Raw genomic sequence first — 14,144 nt, forward strand, 5'->3', positions numbered from 1 at the left:
ATCTTTTAATATCAACCAATTTCTATTAAGCATAACAGTTTCAGGTTTAACTTTGTGGAATTCCTTCATGATGAGGGAAAAGAAAGAAACTTTGCACTTCCAAATAAAATATTTAATATTTCACGGCCATGGTTTCGATTCTGCAATCATCATCAGGTGATCATGATGCCCAGCATCAAATCCATGATCATGTGGAGCATTAAATCTTTATGTGGAAGTACAAAGTTTCTTTCTTTACCCTCATCAACTTCTGAAAGGTAATCTACCTTATTAAATGAAGAACACAATGTATTTTTTCACTGTTCTTTATTTTTGTACTAATAGTTTCAACAACTAGGTGTCATATTTTGTGACTCCCAACAAAACACAAAATCCATCATCCTACTCTACATCAGGTCCCTCTTCATCTCTTAGTACTTCCTGCCTACCTTCATCCCATCCAACATCCCTATCCTGTTCCTTCCCTTTCCTCGTTTGCCCAACATTCTCCCCTCAATTACGGTCTTCAACATCCCGCTGCCAAGCAATACGCCCCTCATCCATTTTTTCTGCCTCCATAGGATTCTCCCAACAAACCCCTCTCCTCGCTCACCATACCAAGTACTTCCTCAATTGTTTTCTTCTCTGTCCATTTCACCTTCTCCATTCCTCTCCATACCCACATTTCAAAAGCCTCCAATCTACATCTATCCTCCTGCTTCAATGACCACGTTTCCGCACCGTACATAGCTACGCTCCATATCAAAGTTTTTACGAGTCTTTTCTTAACATCCTTACTCAAAGTCCCCGTCATCAACTCCCTCCTCCTTGTGAAAGCCTCTTTGCCTAGCGCAATTCTTCTCCTTACATCCCTACTACTTTGACCGTGTTGGTCCAAAACACTTCCGAGATGCGTAAACTGTTCTACCTGCTCTAGTTTTTGCCCTCCTATTTTAATTTTTAGCTTAGTCTTTTTCTTTCTATAAAATTGTATAGCCTTTATTTTATTAATATTGATTCTCATCCCATATCTGTTGCACTGAATTTCCAATTCACTCAGCAATGCTTGCAACCCCTTGTTTGAGATATATTTATTATTTAAAATGCTTTCTTCTCATTGAAATTCAATATTATATTCTTTGCCTATCATGTGAGAATAGTTATAGCTCAACATTTACAAACTTTACCACCACCACAGTATTCTACCCGAAGGCGAGAATTTTATACCCATTTTAATTTGAAGTGTTCACTTAATATTTTATCTTGTGGCATTATTTTTTATTTTCATTGTTTTAATTTTGATTGTGATATTAAATGTTACTATGTGAATTGGCAATGAAAATATGATATGGGAAACTTCCAATTGGGATAATGTTTGGAAAGCATTTGTTTTAGTACTGAATTATTTTGAATTACTGCTGTCAATTAGAGAAAAATACGATGGTTGACCATTCAATCCATATTAGGGTCTTTCAATGTGTACACATCTTTCAGATAATCATTCTTTACTTAATAAACATGTCCATTCAATGTTTTCAAAAAGGTTCGACCATAATATTTAATGTTGTCATACGAGATACCAGTTTTCTGAACTGGCATTTTGTAAAGTGATTCCACTAAAAATGTCTTCCCTTGCATCCCTCAGAGAAGATGAGCAAGGATGGTCTCATTAGGTATCTCATGTCGGATGAAAATGCCCCTGTCTTCCTCGATCGCCTGGACTTCTACATGGAGATGGACCAGCCCCTGGCTCATTACTACATAAATTCATCTCACAACACATACCTCTCAGGAAGGCAGTTTGGTGGGAAGTCCTCTGTTGAAATGTACAGACAAGTGCTGTTGGCTGGGTGCCGGTGAGTTGACATGACCCCGCCCCTCTCCTCTTGTCTGCCCTCAAGACAGCTGGCTCACTTCAGAACTCCTGCATGGACTTTGTGAATGATTCCCAATGACCATATTTTGCATGCAGAAACAAAATTGACTGCTCAGTGAATTGCAAGGCTGAACCTACCCTCAGAACAGAGGTCCATGGAATGATTATGCAGTGCACGTCTAAATATCCTCCTAATGCCCAATAATGAGTTCGAAGAATGATTTCACTTTTCCATTGTACCTAATGATGATGTTTTATGTGGCATATACATATCTAGGTGTAGCACACTTTTGGGTGCACTTGGAGATGCATTGTATGTACATAGTACCTCCTAAAAGTGCCATTTTTTAAAATATATTTTGCGCCCATTGTATATGCATATTGGGCATAACTAGAACACTCTCACCACAGTTAAGACAGTTTCATTCCTGACTTCATTCAAGGTGATGGTTAATTTTATGATAAAATATAATTTTTAAAATAATGTGAAGAGAATTTTCAATTACTAAAGTTTAATTATGAAAGTTGCATTGATTACATTTTTTCATTGACCTAGTACTAGGTGCCCTATACATATACCCTATGTATCCATTGATATGCCTTAATGGATATCTAACCATGGATGTGTTATGTGTATGTGTTAAAAAATGCTTATGGATTGGATACATGGTGTACGAGGGCTGTCAAGAAAGTAACTTACGTCTCGGCCCAGTGTGACGGTGGGTATGGGGGCTAGAGCCACCATCTTGGTGTCGTAACGTCCCTACACTCAGTGCACGCATCCTGCTGTGGTAGTGTGAGCAGACTGCAGTTCTTCTACTTCGCTCTCATGGCAAACTGTTGAAATGTGCACTGCAATAGAAAATCCTGCGATATCTGTGAAGTGTGTGATCTGTGAATAAGTTTTTACTGGCCGAAAACCTCAAGCCAATTGAAATATTCATGGGCAACTTGGTGAAGTGTGTACGGAGACGGAATAGTAATGAGTGAAGGCGGAGTGAGGCAGTGGTGCATTCTCAATTTAAAAATGGCCACAGCACCAGTTGTTCACGATGAGGACTGCAGTGGTCGGCCTGGCCTTGTGTTTTGTTGTCTCAGGCGTAACTTTATGGAATCTGCATAACATATTGAAATGAAATGAAATAAATGACTTTGTAATTCCGCACACTTTATTTAAAAACACACACACACACACAAAGGCTGTATGCCTTGAGCTACATTGCTTGGAAGGCCGCTCATCATTTGTTTACATTAGTTAGTCAAAATGAACAATTGTAAATCCCAACAAATGTGAAGTTCATTCAGCGATAAAGTTTTCATTGGCAATAAACTTCAAAGCTGTTGACAATCATCGGGATATTTGTGCTGAGCATCGGTTAAGTGATGAGTGACGGTGTCATACATCAACTGTGTCACTCGTTTAAGTTATTGAACGGACAAATGTCCATATGTCCAAGAACTGGCAATCCGTCAGTTCATCTGTCAACACAAGGCTATATATTGAAATGAAATAATTGACTTTGTAATTTCACACACTTTATTTTAAAAACACGACCCAGGTTTCGACGTTGAACGTCATCATCAGGTGGTCCTCATAGAAGCACGCTGGCTATATATACCTTCTGATCATAGGAGGGGGGTAGGTCAAAGAGGGAGGTCGGAGGGGTAAAAAGGTTACAATGTAGCTGGAAAGAAAAGAGAATTACATTTTTGACTTAGAAGAGTGGTAGGTCTAGGAGTGGGGAGTGGGAGGGATACAAAATTTTGTTGGCAAGTTCATCTTTCCAACGGACACATTTAAAAATTTCTAACTCCTCCTAAGCATTGAGCCTTTGACCTTTATCTTCAAAATAAATAATTTTTGTCTCAAAGTCACCGTTGTGGTCACTTTCAATGAGGTGCTTTACAAAGAGAAATGTTATGTTCTTACTTTTTACACATGTTTGGTGTTCCTCAATTCTTTCTTTAAATTTCCGTCCTGTTTGCCCAATATACTTTGTGTTACAATCTGAGCACTTTAACTCATACACTCCACTCCTCTCGTTTTTGGGGACTTTGTCTTAAGTGTGAGAGATCAGGTTCTTAAGGCATGAACCACTGTAAAAGGCACATTTAATTTTTTCTTTAGGAAAACTTTTAATTACTTATTGAGAAATAGTCCCAAGATACAGTATTCTCCGCCATTTGGCAGTGGGATCTTTTTAATGTTCGGGGTTATAAATGTGGCTTAAGGCAATTTTTGTAAGTTTATTCCGGTAAAGTTTATTAATCAGATCTTCTGAATAACTATTGTTTACTGCTACCATTTTAATACCATTAAGTTCCTTATTTGCATTGAATTTTGACGCAGGGATAGCGGTTAAACGGTGGATCATTGCATGAAATGCCGAAAGCTTTTGGGTGAAGCAATGCCTTGAAGAGGAATTTATTAATTGGTCTGTTTACATTTCTTTCCTAAAAATGGAATACTGTAACCCGTCTTTGTCTTTAGAAATGGATAGGTCGAGGAAATTCAGGGAACCTTTTCCCTCTTTTTCACACGTGAATTGTACATTAGAATTGATAGAATTTAGATGTGCTAGAAACTGATCTAGTTGCCTATCAGAACCTGTCCACACACAGAAGACATTGTCTACATATCTTCGCTAACAAAATACATTATTAATGAGAGGGTGAGCTGAGGAGCACAAGACTTTTTCAAAATTGTCCATATAAATATCGGCCAGGAGTGGGGAAAAGGGCGAGCCCATGGCTAAACCATTGGGTTGTTGGAAATATGTACCGTTAAAAATGAAATAATTTTGGGAAACATACGCCACGCCTCTGTGTATTACTTAAGTGCTCAGAATGTAGCACAAAGTATATTGGGCAAACAGGACAGAAATTTAAAGAAAGAATTGAGGAACACCAAACATGTGTAAAAAGTAAGAACATAACATTTCTCTTTGTAAAGCACCTCATTGAAAGTGACCGCAACAGTGACTTTGTGACAAAAATTATTTATTTTGAAGATAAAGGTCAAAGGGAGGAGTTAGAAATTTTGAAATGTGTCCTTTAGAAAGATGATCTTGCCAACGAAATTTTGTATCCCTCCCACTCCCCACTCCTAAACCTACCACTCTTCTAAGTCAAAAATGTAATTCTCTTTTCTTCCCAGCTACATTGTAACCTTTTTACCCCTCCGACCTCCCTCTTTGACCAACCCCCCCCTCCTTTGATCAGAAGGTATATATAGCCAGCGTGCTTCTATGAGGACCACCTGATGATGACGTTCAACATCGAAACCTGGGTCGTGTTTTTAAAATAAAGTGTGTGAAATTACAAAGTCAATTATTTCATTTCATTTCAATATATAGCCTTGTGTTGACAGATGAACTGACGGATTGCCAGTTCTTGGACATCATGGACATTTGTCCGTTAAATAACTTAAACGAGTGACACAGTTGATGCATGACACCGTCACTCATCACTTAACCGATGCTCAGCACAAATATCCCGATGATTGTCAACAGCTTTGAAGTTTATTGCCAATGAAAACTTTATCGCTGAATGAGCTTCACATTTGGTGGGATTTACAATTGTTCATTTTGACTAACTACTGTAAACAAATGATGAGCGGCCTTCTAAGCAATGTAGCTCAAGGCGTACAGCCTTTGTGTGTGTGTGTGTGTATCAAGGCGGCGATCATTCGACCCCCCACTGCTTTGCTCGTTACACACAAACGGAGGTTTCTTTCTGGACAGCCCTCTTATATTGCGGGAGTCCATTGTTTTTGTTGTCCAGAATTAATGGTTGACTCACCTAATTGATTTCAACTTTCCTTTTTACCTTTAATGCTTCTGTGAGGTATCATTGACTTTCCTAACTTTTTCAATTGGAATGCATGCAACAGTGGTTGATTTTGGGTAGGCAAATGAGTCTTCAATATATAATCCTACTGTTGATGACAAAGTGGGAATCTTCTCGCGGAAAGTCTTCCCCCCATTTTATACTGATAACTTTGACTTTACCAATGTTTGCTTGCTGGGTCATAATCCAGCAAACACCATAAATATAATATGGTGCTTTCAGTGGATCTCCTGCATATATGCACCTCTGTTTACTGTGCCATGCTGCAAACAATGGAGAGCGCATTGTATTTAATACACTTCACTCGGTATAGGCATTGGACTGGTTCCTAGTGAATTGTATTCTTATGTGTTCCTTTGCAATAATTTCTTCTGTTGTTTAATGCAAAGTTGCATATACTTAACAACTCTTATTTACATCTCATAATAAGGGTCTGAAATTGTTGTCCATTCTAAATACAGTGCCTGCGTATGTCATAAGTTCATATATCATTATTTATGTAGGTGTGTGGAATTGGATTGTTGGGATGGCAAAGGTGAAGATGAAGAACCAATCATCACCCACGGAAAAGCCATGTGCACTGATATTCTCTTCAAGGTAAGTGCTTGCATTTTTTTTTCTCTTGTCGACTCCTTGATGTTCATGCAGTAATTGATGACGTGAAAACTTGTTTGATTATTTCCAGGATGTGATCCATGCCATTCGAGATACAGCCTTTGTGACTTCTGATTATCCAATTATTTTATCATTTGAAAATCATTGCTGTATAACCCAGCAATACAAGCTTGCCAAATACTGTGACGACATTTTCGGGGAATACTTGTTGAAGGAGCCAATCCAAGATTCACCAGTAAGTATCTGTCGCTGTATTACTTTGAACTGTCTCTAGTTAAACAATAATGACCTAGGTAAATACTGAAATGATTAAAAAGTGAATATGTATTTATTTAGTGTTACTAATTGCTTTGACTTGGTCATAGTTTGGTATTTTTTAGTGGAAATAAATTCAAAGTATTTTTTTTGTTAAAACTCTTACAGGACAAAGCTTTATTTTTGGAATATTTTGTTCCTTTGAAATGATTTAGTTGCATGCAAATGGGAACTAGTTGGTTTCGGGAGTTTGCTTGAACCAAGCCATCAATATATTGGTGTATTGATAATTATGGTGAGGTCACAAATAATGGTTTCCATATGAACAATTCTGAGTTAATAATTTTATTCTTTCCATTTTCCTTCCTCCCTCAAGCTATTGGCACTCCATGGAACCGCTTATTGAAAAACTTTCATTAACCTTCAAGTCGGTATAGGAATTTAAATGTTTGGGCCCCCACTCGCGGTATTTAATTTTTTTTTTTATCTCTCTGTCTGCAGCATCACAGAAAATAATTTATATCTTTTAAAATATTCATTCTAAAATTTTAAAAAATACCTAATGTTAAAATGCTTATTCTATTTAGTAAAAATTTTACTGACGCTATATTTTATATTTTCACTTCTTTATTTGCCTTTTAGTTTCGAACCTCTGTTCTAAAAGTTCAGCCATGTGTGCTATAATTTGAAACAATCCTCTGAATATAGGCCTGCATTGCAGTCAGGGCACTAGTACTCTGTATCCCTCCTTTAACCTCATGCAGAGCATACCTGACATCTTCTTTGAGGCCTGGACTTCTTCCTGGTCGATGGTATCTTTTCAACAAAGTGCCTACCGACCAATCTTCCTCGCCTGAACTTACACTATCACATCCAATCCTCACTTCTCTTTCTTCGTCCAAATGTTCAGCTTGATTCTCTACGTATTATCTTCACTCAAAAAAAGCTTATCCCTCTTGGAATCCATTACGGGGATTATATACAAGGCTTTTTCACTTCTCTTTCTCAAGAAAGAAAGCTAACATCTGAGACTATAGACAGTGATGAAGCCTTTTGCCCTCACAACTGTTATGACAAAACAAAGACAAAGAATGAAGCATGGGTGGTTCCAGAGAAATTTGATAGGAAGATCATATCAGGCAATAAAGATAAAAAGAACCTGAGGACAAAGCGTAGTTGCAAAGAACTCACTTAATATCCTAAGGAAGAATTTGATCAAAAAATCTTCCTCATAGGGTGCCTTCGCATGTAATGCAAACAGAACGATTAGGAATAATCACCATCTAAGAAGCCATGGGCAACCATGGATATTGAAAAAATTCAATGTTGCTGCAGAAAATTAGAAACTGAGAGAGCGGAGCAAGACATACAAAGTACGTCCGGCTTTGCAAATGAGGCCTGCCAACTGCAGCATACCACATAGTGAGAACCGCACTGAGGGGTTAACTTAATGATGACATTTAATTGCCAGTCAGACATTTTTAACAACCTGGGTAAACCTGTTGATGGCAGTATTTGCATGTTTTATGAGTTGCCCAATATAGGTTTGATTGTAATGTAAGGGTACTCATGCAAGTGTCTTTGATGGCACTTAGGGTCCCATGGTGGTGTCCTTTGAATGATGTTGGATTTCACTTTTGGAAATGGGAAATAGTCTACTGGTGCCAAGTCGGCTCTGTAAGGGGGGTGTGCACTGTCTTATCAATGCCAATACGATCTGCAATCATGCGCACACTGAACTGATGGTGTGAATTTAGCACTTCTAGTGCATGTCAGGAAAACATTGTATCTGATACTTTTTATACAAACCTAGTTTATGAACAAAAGTAAGTTGCCTGATATCTTACTTTTTAATAGCCATATTTATTTCATGAGAAGATTTCATGTAAATTCCACTATATGCTGCGAATACATGAAGAAATTATGTAAATTCAAAAATTTGTAACATCCAATTGATACTGTAAAGTAGATATTTTTATGAGTATGCATGCCTTCCCAGAAAAACATTTTTAATGTATATGATATATGTATTTTATGTTCCTCTAGCCATCCTTGTATTCTATTACTTATTCAATACCACCACATTGTCATATATAATAAACTGTCATGTATATATTGCCATATATAATGAACTGCCAATGACCATAAACAATAAATCCCTTGTGACTTCTTTAAAATTATACTTCTTGGAGTAATTACTCCTCAAGTATTGTTGAATTCTTGAGTGACAAATTGTAATTAGTGATATTTTCTTTTGGGTGATACTTCGTACCACGTGGTAATGGTTCTTGTGGATTATTGTCATTATTTTATTCAATTTCCTCACTACGCTGACAATGTCCCATGTCATGTAGTTGACCAACAGAACATTTAAGTAGTGTTATTATTAATAATGCATTTTGAATGCCTTTTGCAGTTAGAACCTGGGCAACCGCTACCCCCACCTAATTTGCTCCTGAAGAAAATTATGATTAAGAACAAGCGTCTAAAGCCAGAAGTTGAGAAGCAAGAACTGGATCTCTTCCTTCAAGGTCAATTTGTTGTTCATGATGAGGAAAAGGAAGATGCATCGGCACCAGCTGCAGAAAAGAAAGAGGTATTATCAAAGTCAAAAATAATCCTTAATGGTTATTTTCTACCTTCTGTTTACATATGAATCACATGATTATAATATTCATTTAATGTTGAATTCCAACTCATTCATATTTCATGCCAAATGAATTCTCACAAAAAAGGAGATACCAACCTAGTTAATCTCCTCAATATTCTCTTATGTTTCAATTTATATAAATTTTTATCAGCCATGGATCAGGAGTTATAATGCCATTGATATTTATGTATATTTATTGACAAGTTCATTTGTCAGTTTCATTGTCTCTTTGGGTGTTTTGGTATTGAAGCATTAAAATGCTAAAAGTTAAACATTCACATTTCACATTCTCTACCTAGTTAAGAAGATAGGGATTTCACTGTCATTTTGAAAATATCTAAAGTAAAAATAAAAAATAAAAGATGTTGTGTTTGTAGAGTTGTTTGCAGGAATGTAGATATAAATACATTGGCGGAAACTAAAGGTGTCATGGGCAACTCACTTGTTTGTGTCTCAAACCTTAGTAACAGATTAAACTGAGGAATTTTAGGTACAACCCTAAACACTTGAAGGAAAGAGGACATAAAGTTGTCAGTGTTCGAGTCAGAAGGGGATAAATTGCAACCGTCAGCTTGGAATTTCAGGTCCGAGTCTCCTGCAGTAATTAGTACCCGTACACAATTGTTAGAAAATAAGCATTTGACTTTTATGTTGTCACATTTTGCAACTATGATGCTGAAAATCCTAGTCTTCAACATTTAGCTTAAAAATTAATGTGTTGTGGAATTAATTATCATTAAAGTATGAACAAGATGAGTTTGGATAGTTGCCAGCAAACTTAATTTATTGAGGTTTCTGTTTTCCGTTGGTAGTAAAGGAGGAAAGTGATAAAGTATTAACATATGTGTACACATTTGACGAATGCAAACTGGTGGTAATCTCATACAAAAATTAACTTTCAACCCCGTGTGTAACTAATATTTTTTATTGGTTTGCATTGTAACACAGATTTTTCTATTTAATTTTATTACAATTCGAGATTGGGGAGTCTGTTTATGTTAGGTTAGCTCAACATATTTCTCTCTGGCGATATCTGAATGCAGGAGTATTGCAGTGTCATTATTGAATTGTCATTTTTGGCGAGAAGTGCATTGTGAAAAAGAATAATGAATCATATCGGATGATTGAACTGCTTGTCGTCAGGATTAGTTATACTCTCTGGCTATGCAACACATTTCCCAGTCATTCTAAATAAGTTACTCTTCCCTTTGCGTGCAAACCTCTGCTCTCTAAATATACTGCAATCATATCAGTTGGTTAATTAAAATTGATTTATTTATGGTAAAAAAAATGGCCATGAATAAGCACATGGCATTGAAACCTGAACAGGAATTGTAGTTACTGTGGAAACTTTCATATCTCACATCTCCTCATTTCAAAGCTCTAACAGCAAAACCTTGAAGCAGACATATTACATCTTCACATGAAGTGCCCCAGGCCAAAAGCCAACTCAGTCCTAGTTGCACCAAGTGAGTCCTCAATGAAAGGGTGTGTTAATGGAAAGTCATACTGAACAATTGTGCTTCAATGCGCTTGAATCCAGGATCGGAAAGCACTCAAAGGAGTAGCTATTTATACATGTTTACTCACTAATGACAAGGAAATCTGAGAGATTGTGGCGGACAGTCCAACTAGTTACCTATCCAAAAATGATTTCAAACTACCTTCCTAAGCAATGAATTCCCTTAACAAATATGACTTCAATCTTCATGAAAGCATTGAGTTGAGTGCTATACATGATTTTCTCTATGAAGAAATAGCCACAGATAGCAATAAAAATTCACAAATTGTGTGCACTCATGATTGAATATTTATTTCACCAATTTGAGTGAAAGTCATGAAAACCACAACATGAAAACACGAGAATATTATTTATAAAAATATTTTTGAAGTATCAATAGCATACTGTGATAATAAGGGCCGTGCTTACATCTGCCATCCCATTGATTTCTCTTTATGTTACACATCATTACCTCTGCCATAATATTCTATTAAATATGCTGTCTGGGTCACAGATCAGATCCCTGGTGGCCTTGGGGTATTACATTCATAGTTGTCAAACGATTGAGCCTAGTAGCATTTTGGAAATTAAGATATGACATATATATCCTCCTTATTGTAATATGTACAAATGCTAAAAACTCTGCTGATGGCTTGTAATGTTTTTAAGTGAGTGCACAAGTATGTCTTAAGCTTTCAGCATATTTCCCTCTTGAGGGATTTTGTCATATTTTCTATCAATGAAACTTGTCACATTCAACTGAATGGCCTGGCATGTCCATGTGGCATAGTTACGAGAAGAACTTGCGCATTTTAAACGTGTTGAACGTTCCATCCAGGGCAATGACGTAGGGGATCCAATCAAGCTATCAGTCCCTGAGAGGGTGATAGCCACATATGAGTACAAGGGAGCAACAACCAGAGTCCACCCTTATCTGTCTAGCCTTGTCAATTATGTCCAGCCGGTCAAGTTTCAGGGTTTTGACATTGCAGAGGGTAAGTTGGATCGCTTATCGAGAATGGGGCTGCTGCTGCACGTCCATGCTTTTCGAGTCTTGATGGAGCATGTTCAATATCATATTAGAGGCTGCATGTCTCTCTCTCTCTCTTCTCTCTGTCTCTCTCTCTCTCTTGTTCTTGTTATTTTGCCTGCACTCTTTGGTGTCCTGGGCCTTTGGAATATATTAGTACTCTTTGTGCAAAAGCCAACCCATTGGGAAATGCCGTGTGTTAGTATGCTGTTTGGAATAGGTGAGTGTTGGGCAGAGGAGTGAATGCGCTAGTGATGGAGCCAAAGTGTTCTCTCAGGATGGTTCTGTCTCACGCTCTCGTGACAACATCCCAGGGAAGTCCCAAAGGATTTGCATAAAAATAACTGTAAAGCCTCGATATTAGGAATATCTTCTCATCAAATTGGCATCACTATCAAATTTAAAATTTGGTCATTTTTTCATGCTACAACTATTTTTTCATTTTTTAATTGGATGATGAGTAAAGAATGAATCCATGTGATAACCGACTGACAATTCTGTTATAGCAGCATATCATGTAGCATTATAAATATGGACAGTGCATAATCACAATGTCTCTTAACCATCCTTTTCATTGCTATCTTTCATGCTACCATAAAAAATTTGTATTCATAACATTTCATGGTCATATGCCCTTTCCGACATGAATATTGAGTATGACATAAGAGGTCATATAAATGTGTTTTAGATATTTGCATCATATTATACATGCATACAGTGGCTCTTATTAGCGAGGCAAATTCTACAATATTACATGAAATGCTAGAATCTTTTTAGTTATGAAATAACCATTGATAACATTACGCATCTATGCAAGCTCTGCTGAGTAAATGCTGTGATCGTGGAACACCACATTTGTCCAGGTAAAATTCACTTAAAAGAAGTATGGTAAAAAGCTGTCATTTACCAAATACATTAGATATTAGAATCTTGTTATTTTGTGATCAGTTTCAAATACATTGAATACAGAAACGAAACAGATGTTTTTGTGGAATTTTTGGTAACACTTTAGTGAGAGAAGTGGTGTATGAAACATTTTGTTGCTTGTAACCTTTTAAAAGTAAGCATCTTCACTGAAACAACCTAAGTTAATTGACCTCCATACTTCAGTGTATGTGCTTATAGGATTCGTTGTTGAAAATTACTTCAGATAGAGTGGGTGCTTGAAAGTAGAATGGGTTGGGGCATTATTTATGCTTTAAGTTACTCATTCTCTCCACTCTTGTGGTCAGAACACACACAAAGAGGAAGTGGGGTTTTGTTGAATGGGGGAAGGTGCTATCTTGAGCGCAAGTTCATTTGTCCTTCAAAATGGAAGGAGGTTCCTAGGTGGAAGGTGGTGCCCTGGTTCTTTGGGATATCCATGAGCAAGAGCCGAATCAGTGACTTTTAACAAATGCATTTTCACATCTTTCCAATTGATCATAGTGCAAAGCAGCTGCTGAGACCTGGTAGCATGGCTAACACAGAATTTTGGTTTACTTGGTATTGTAACTCCACTGGTGAGGGAGAACCAGAATGAGACATTTGTTTGTAGTCATGGATTCCTTAATGTTGTTGTTGGCAAGCGCTGAAAGAACCAGGATGTCAGAACGAGGCTAAATTGCTAGAAAAAGTTTGAGACCTAGAACCATTCTGATCTTTTTGGCCCATCTCTAGAACATGCCTCTAGTTATTTATGTGTACATGTTTATATACCTATATCTATATATGTTAATTTTGCCTCTGTCTGTCTTTGTCGGTCCATTTCTCAACGATAGAGACGTCTTTCTGTCTTTCATTGCCCATTTCTCTTTCTATCATGTTTTCCCCTTCTGTATCGCACGATGGCTGCAGCGCATTCATTGTCTCTGCTGTTCCCTTTCCTCTCGCATCCCAACTTCCGATCCTTATAATATGCATGTCGTCCCCTCGGTGGGAAGTCCCCATTCACTCTTTCTCCAAATTTGACTTGCATGTGAAAAGTTTCATTGATAGACTTCTCTTCTGCTGCTGGCCTAAAAACACTCTCACATCTCTTTGAGGCTGAAACTTTCCCTCCTCTCTTCCACTCATCATCTTCCATTCTTTTCTTGGTTCCCCTTCACTCTTCCATCCTCGCGTGACGTACTTTCTCTCCTGAGATTTATATCTCCATCCAAAGTCTTTGAGGGGTTGCTTCGATGACTTCTGTGCTCCTGTATGACCATCTTGGTTATTCATTTTTGTGGAAGTGCAATTTTTTTTAAAAAGTCTTACTCTACAATTACAACTCAGCATAACGAAATTATTGACATGACAGAATTTTGACTCATCACATTACAGATGGCGTTTTTCAACAAATCCACTTAACCTTATTTCAGAATTTTGGCTTTTTTCCAAACTTTATTTTGCGCTCTTTATTTACATC

At 37.3% G+C, this 14,144-nt stretch overlaps 1 protein-coding gene across 4 annotated transcripts in view; it reads left to right on the forward strand.

Annotated features, from left to right (window-relative positions):
* norpA (no receptor potential A) overlaps nucleotides 1-14,144 on the forward strand; it is a 140,647-nt gene that overhangs the window by 102,274 nt on the left and 24,229 nt on the right. For 2 of the 4 annotated variants that reach the window (XM_071585967.1, XM_071585966.1), the window contains exons 10-14: nucleotides 1,625-1,835; nucleotides 6,208-6,301; nucleotides 6,390-6,554; nucleotides 8,991-9,170; nucleotides 11,564-11,720. In XM_071585967.1, the coding sequence (XP_071442068.1) occupies nucleotides 1,625-1,835; nucleotides 6,208-6,301; nucleotides 6,390-6,554; nucleotides 8,991-9,170; nucleotides 11,564-11,720 (807 nt within the window). The remainder of the gene's footprint in view (nucleotides 1-1,624; nucleotides 1,836-6,207; nucleotides 6,302-6,389; nucleotides 6,555-8,990; nucleotides 9,171-11,563; nucleotides 11,721-14,144) is intronic. The other 2 variants (XM_071585965.1, XM_071585964.1) reach the window with 1 other exon arrangement.

The sequence above is a fragment of the Hetaerina americana genome, unplaced genomic scaffold, assembly GCF_022747635.1.
Source record: "Hetaerina americana unplaced genomic scaffold, ioHetAmer1.1.p SCAF_2, whole genome shotgun sequence".
NCBI classification, from domain to species: Eukaryota; Metazoa; Arthropoda; class Insecta; order Odonata; family Calopterygidae; genus Hetaerina; species Hetaerina americana.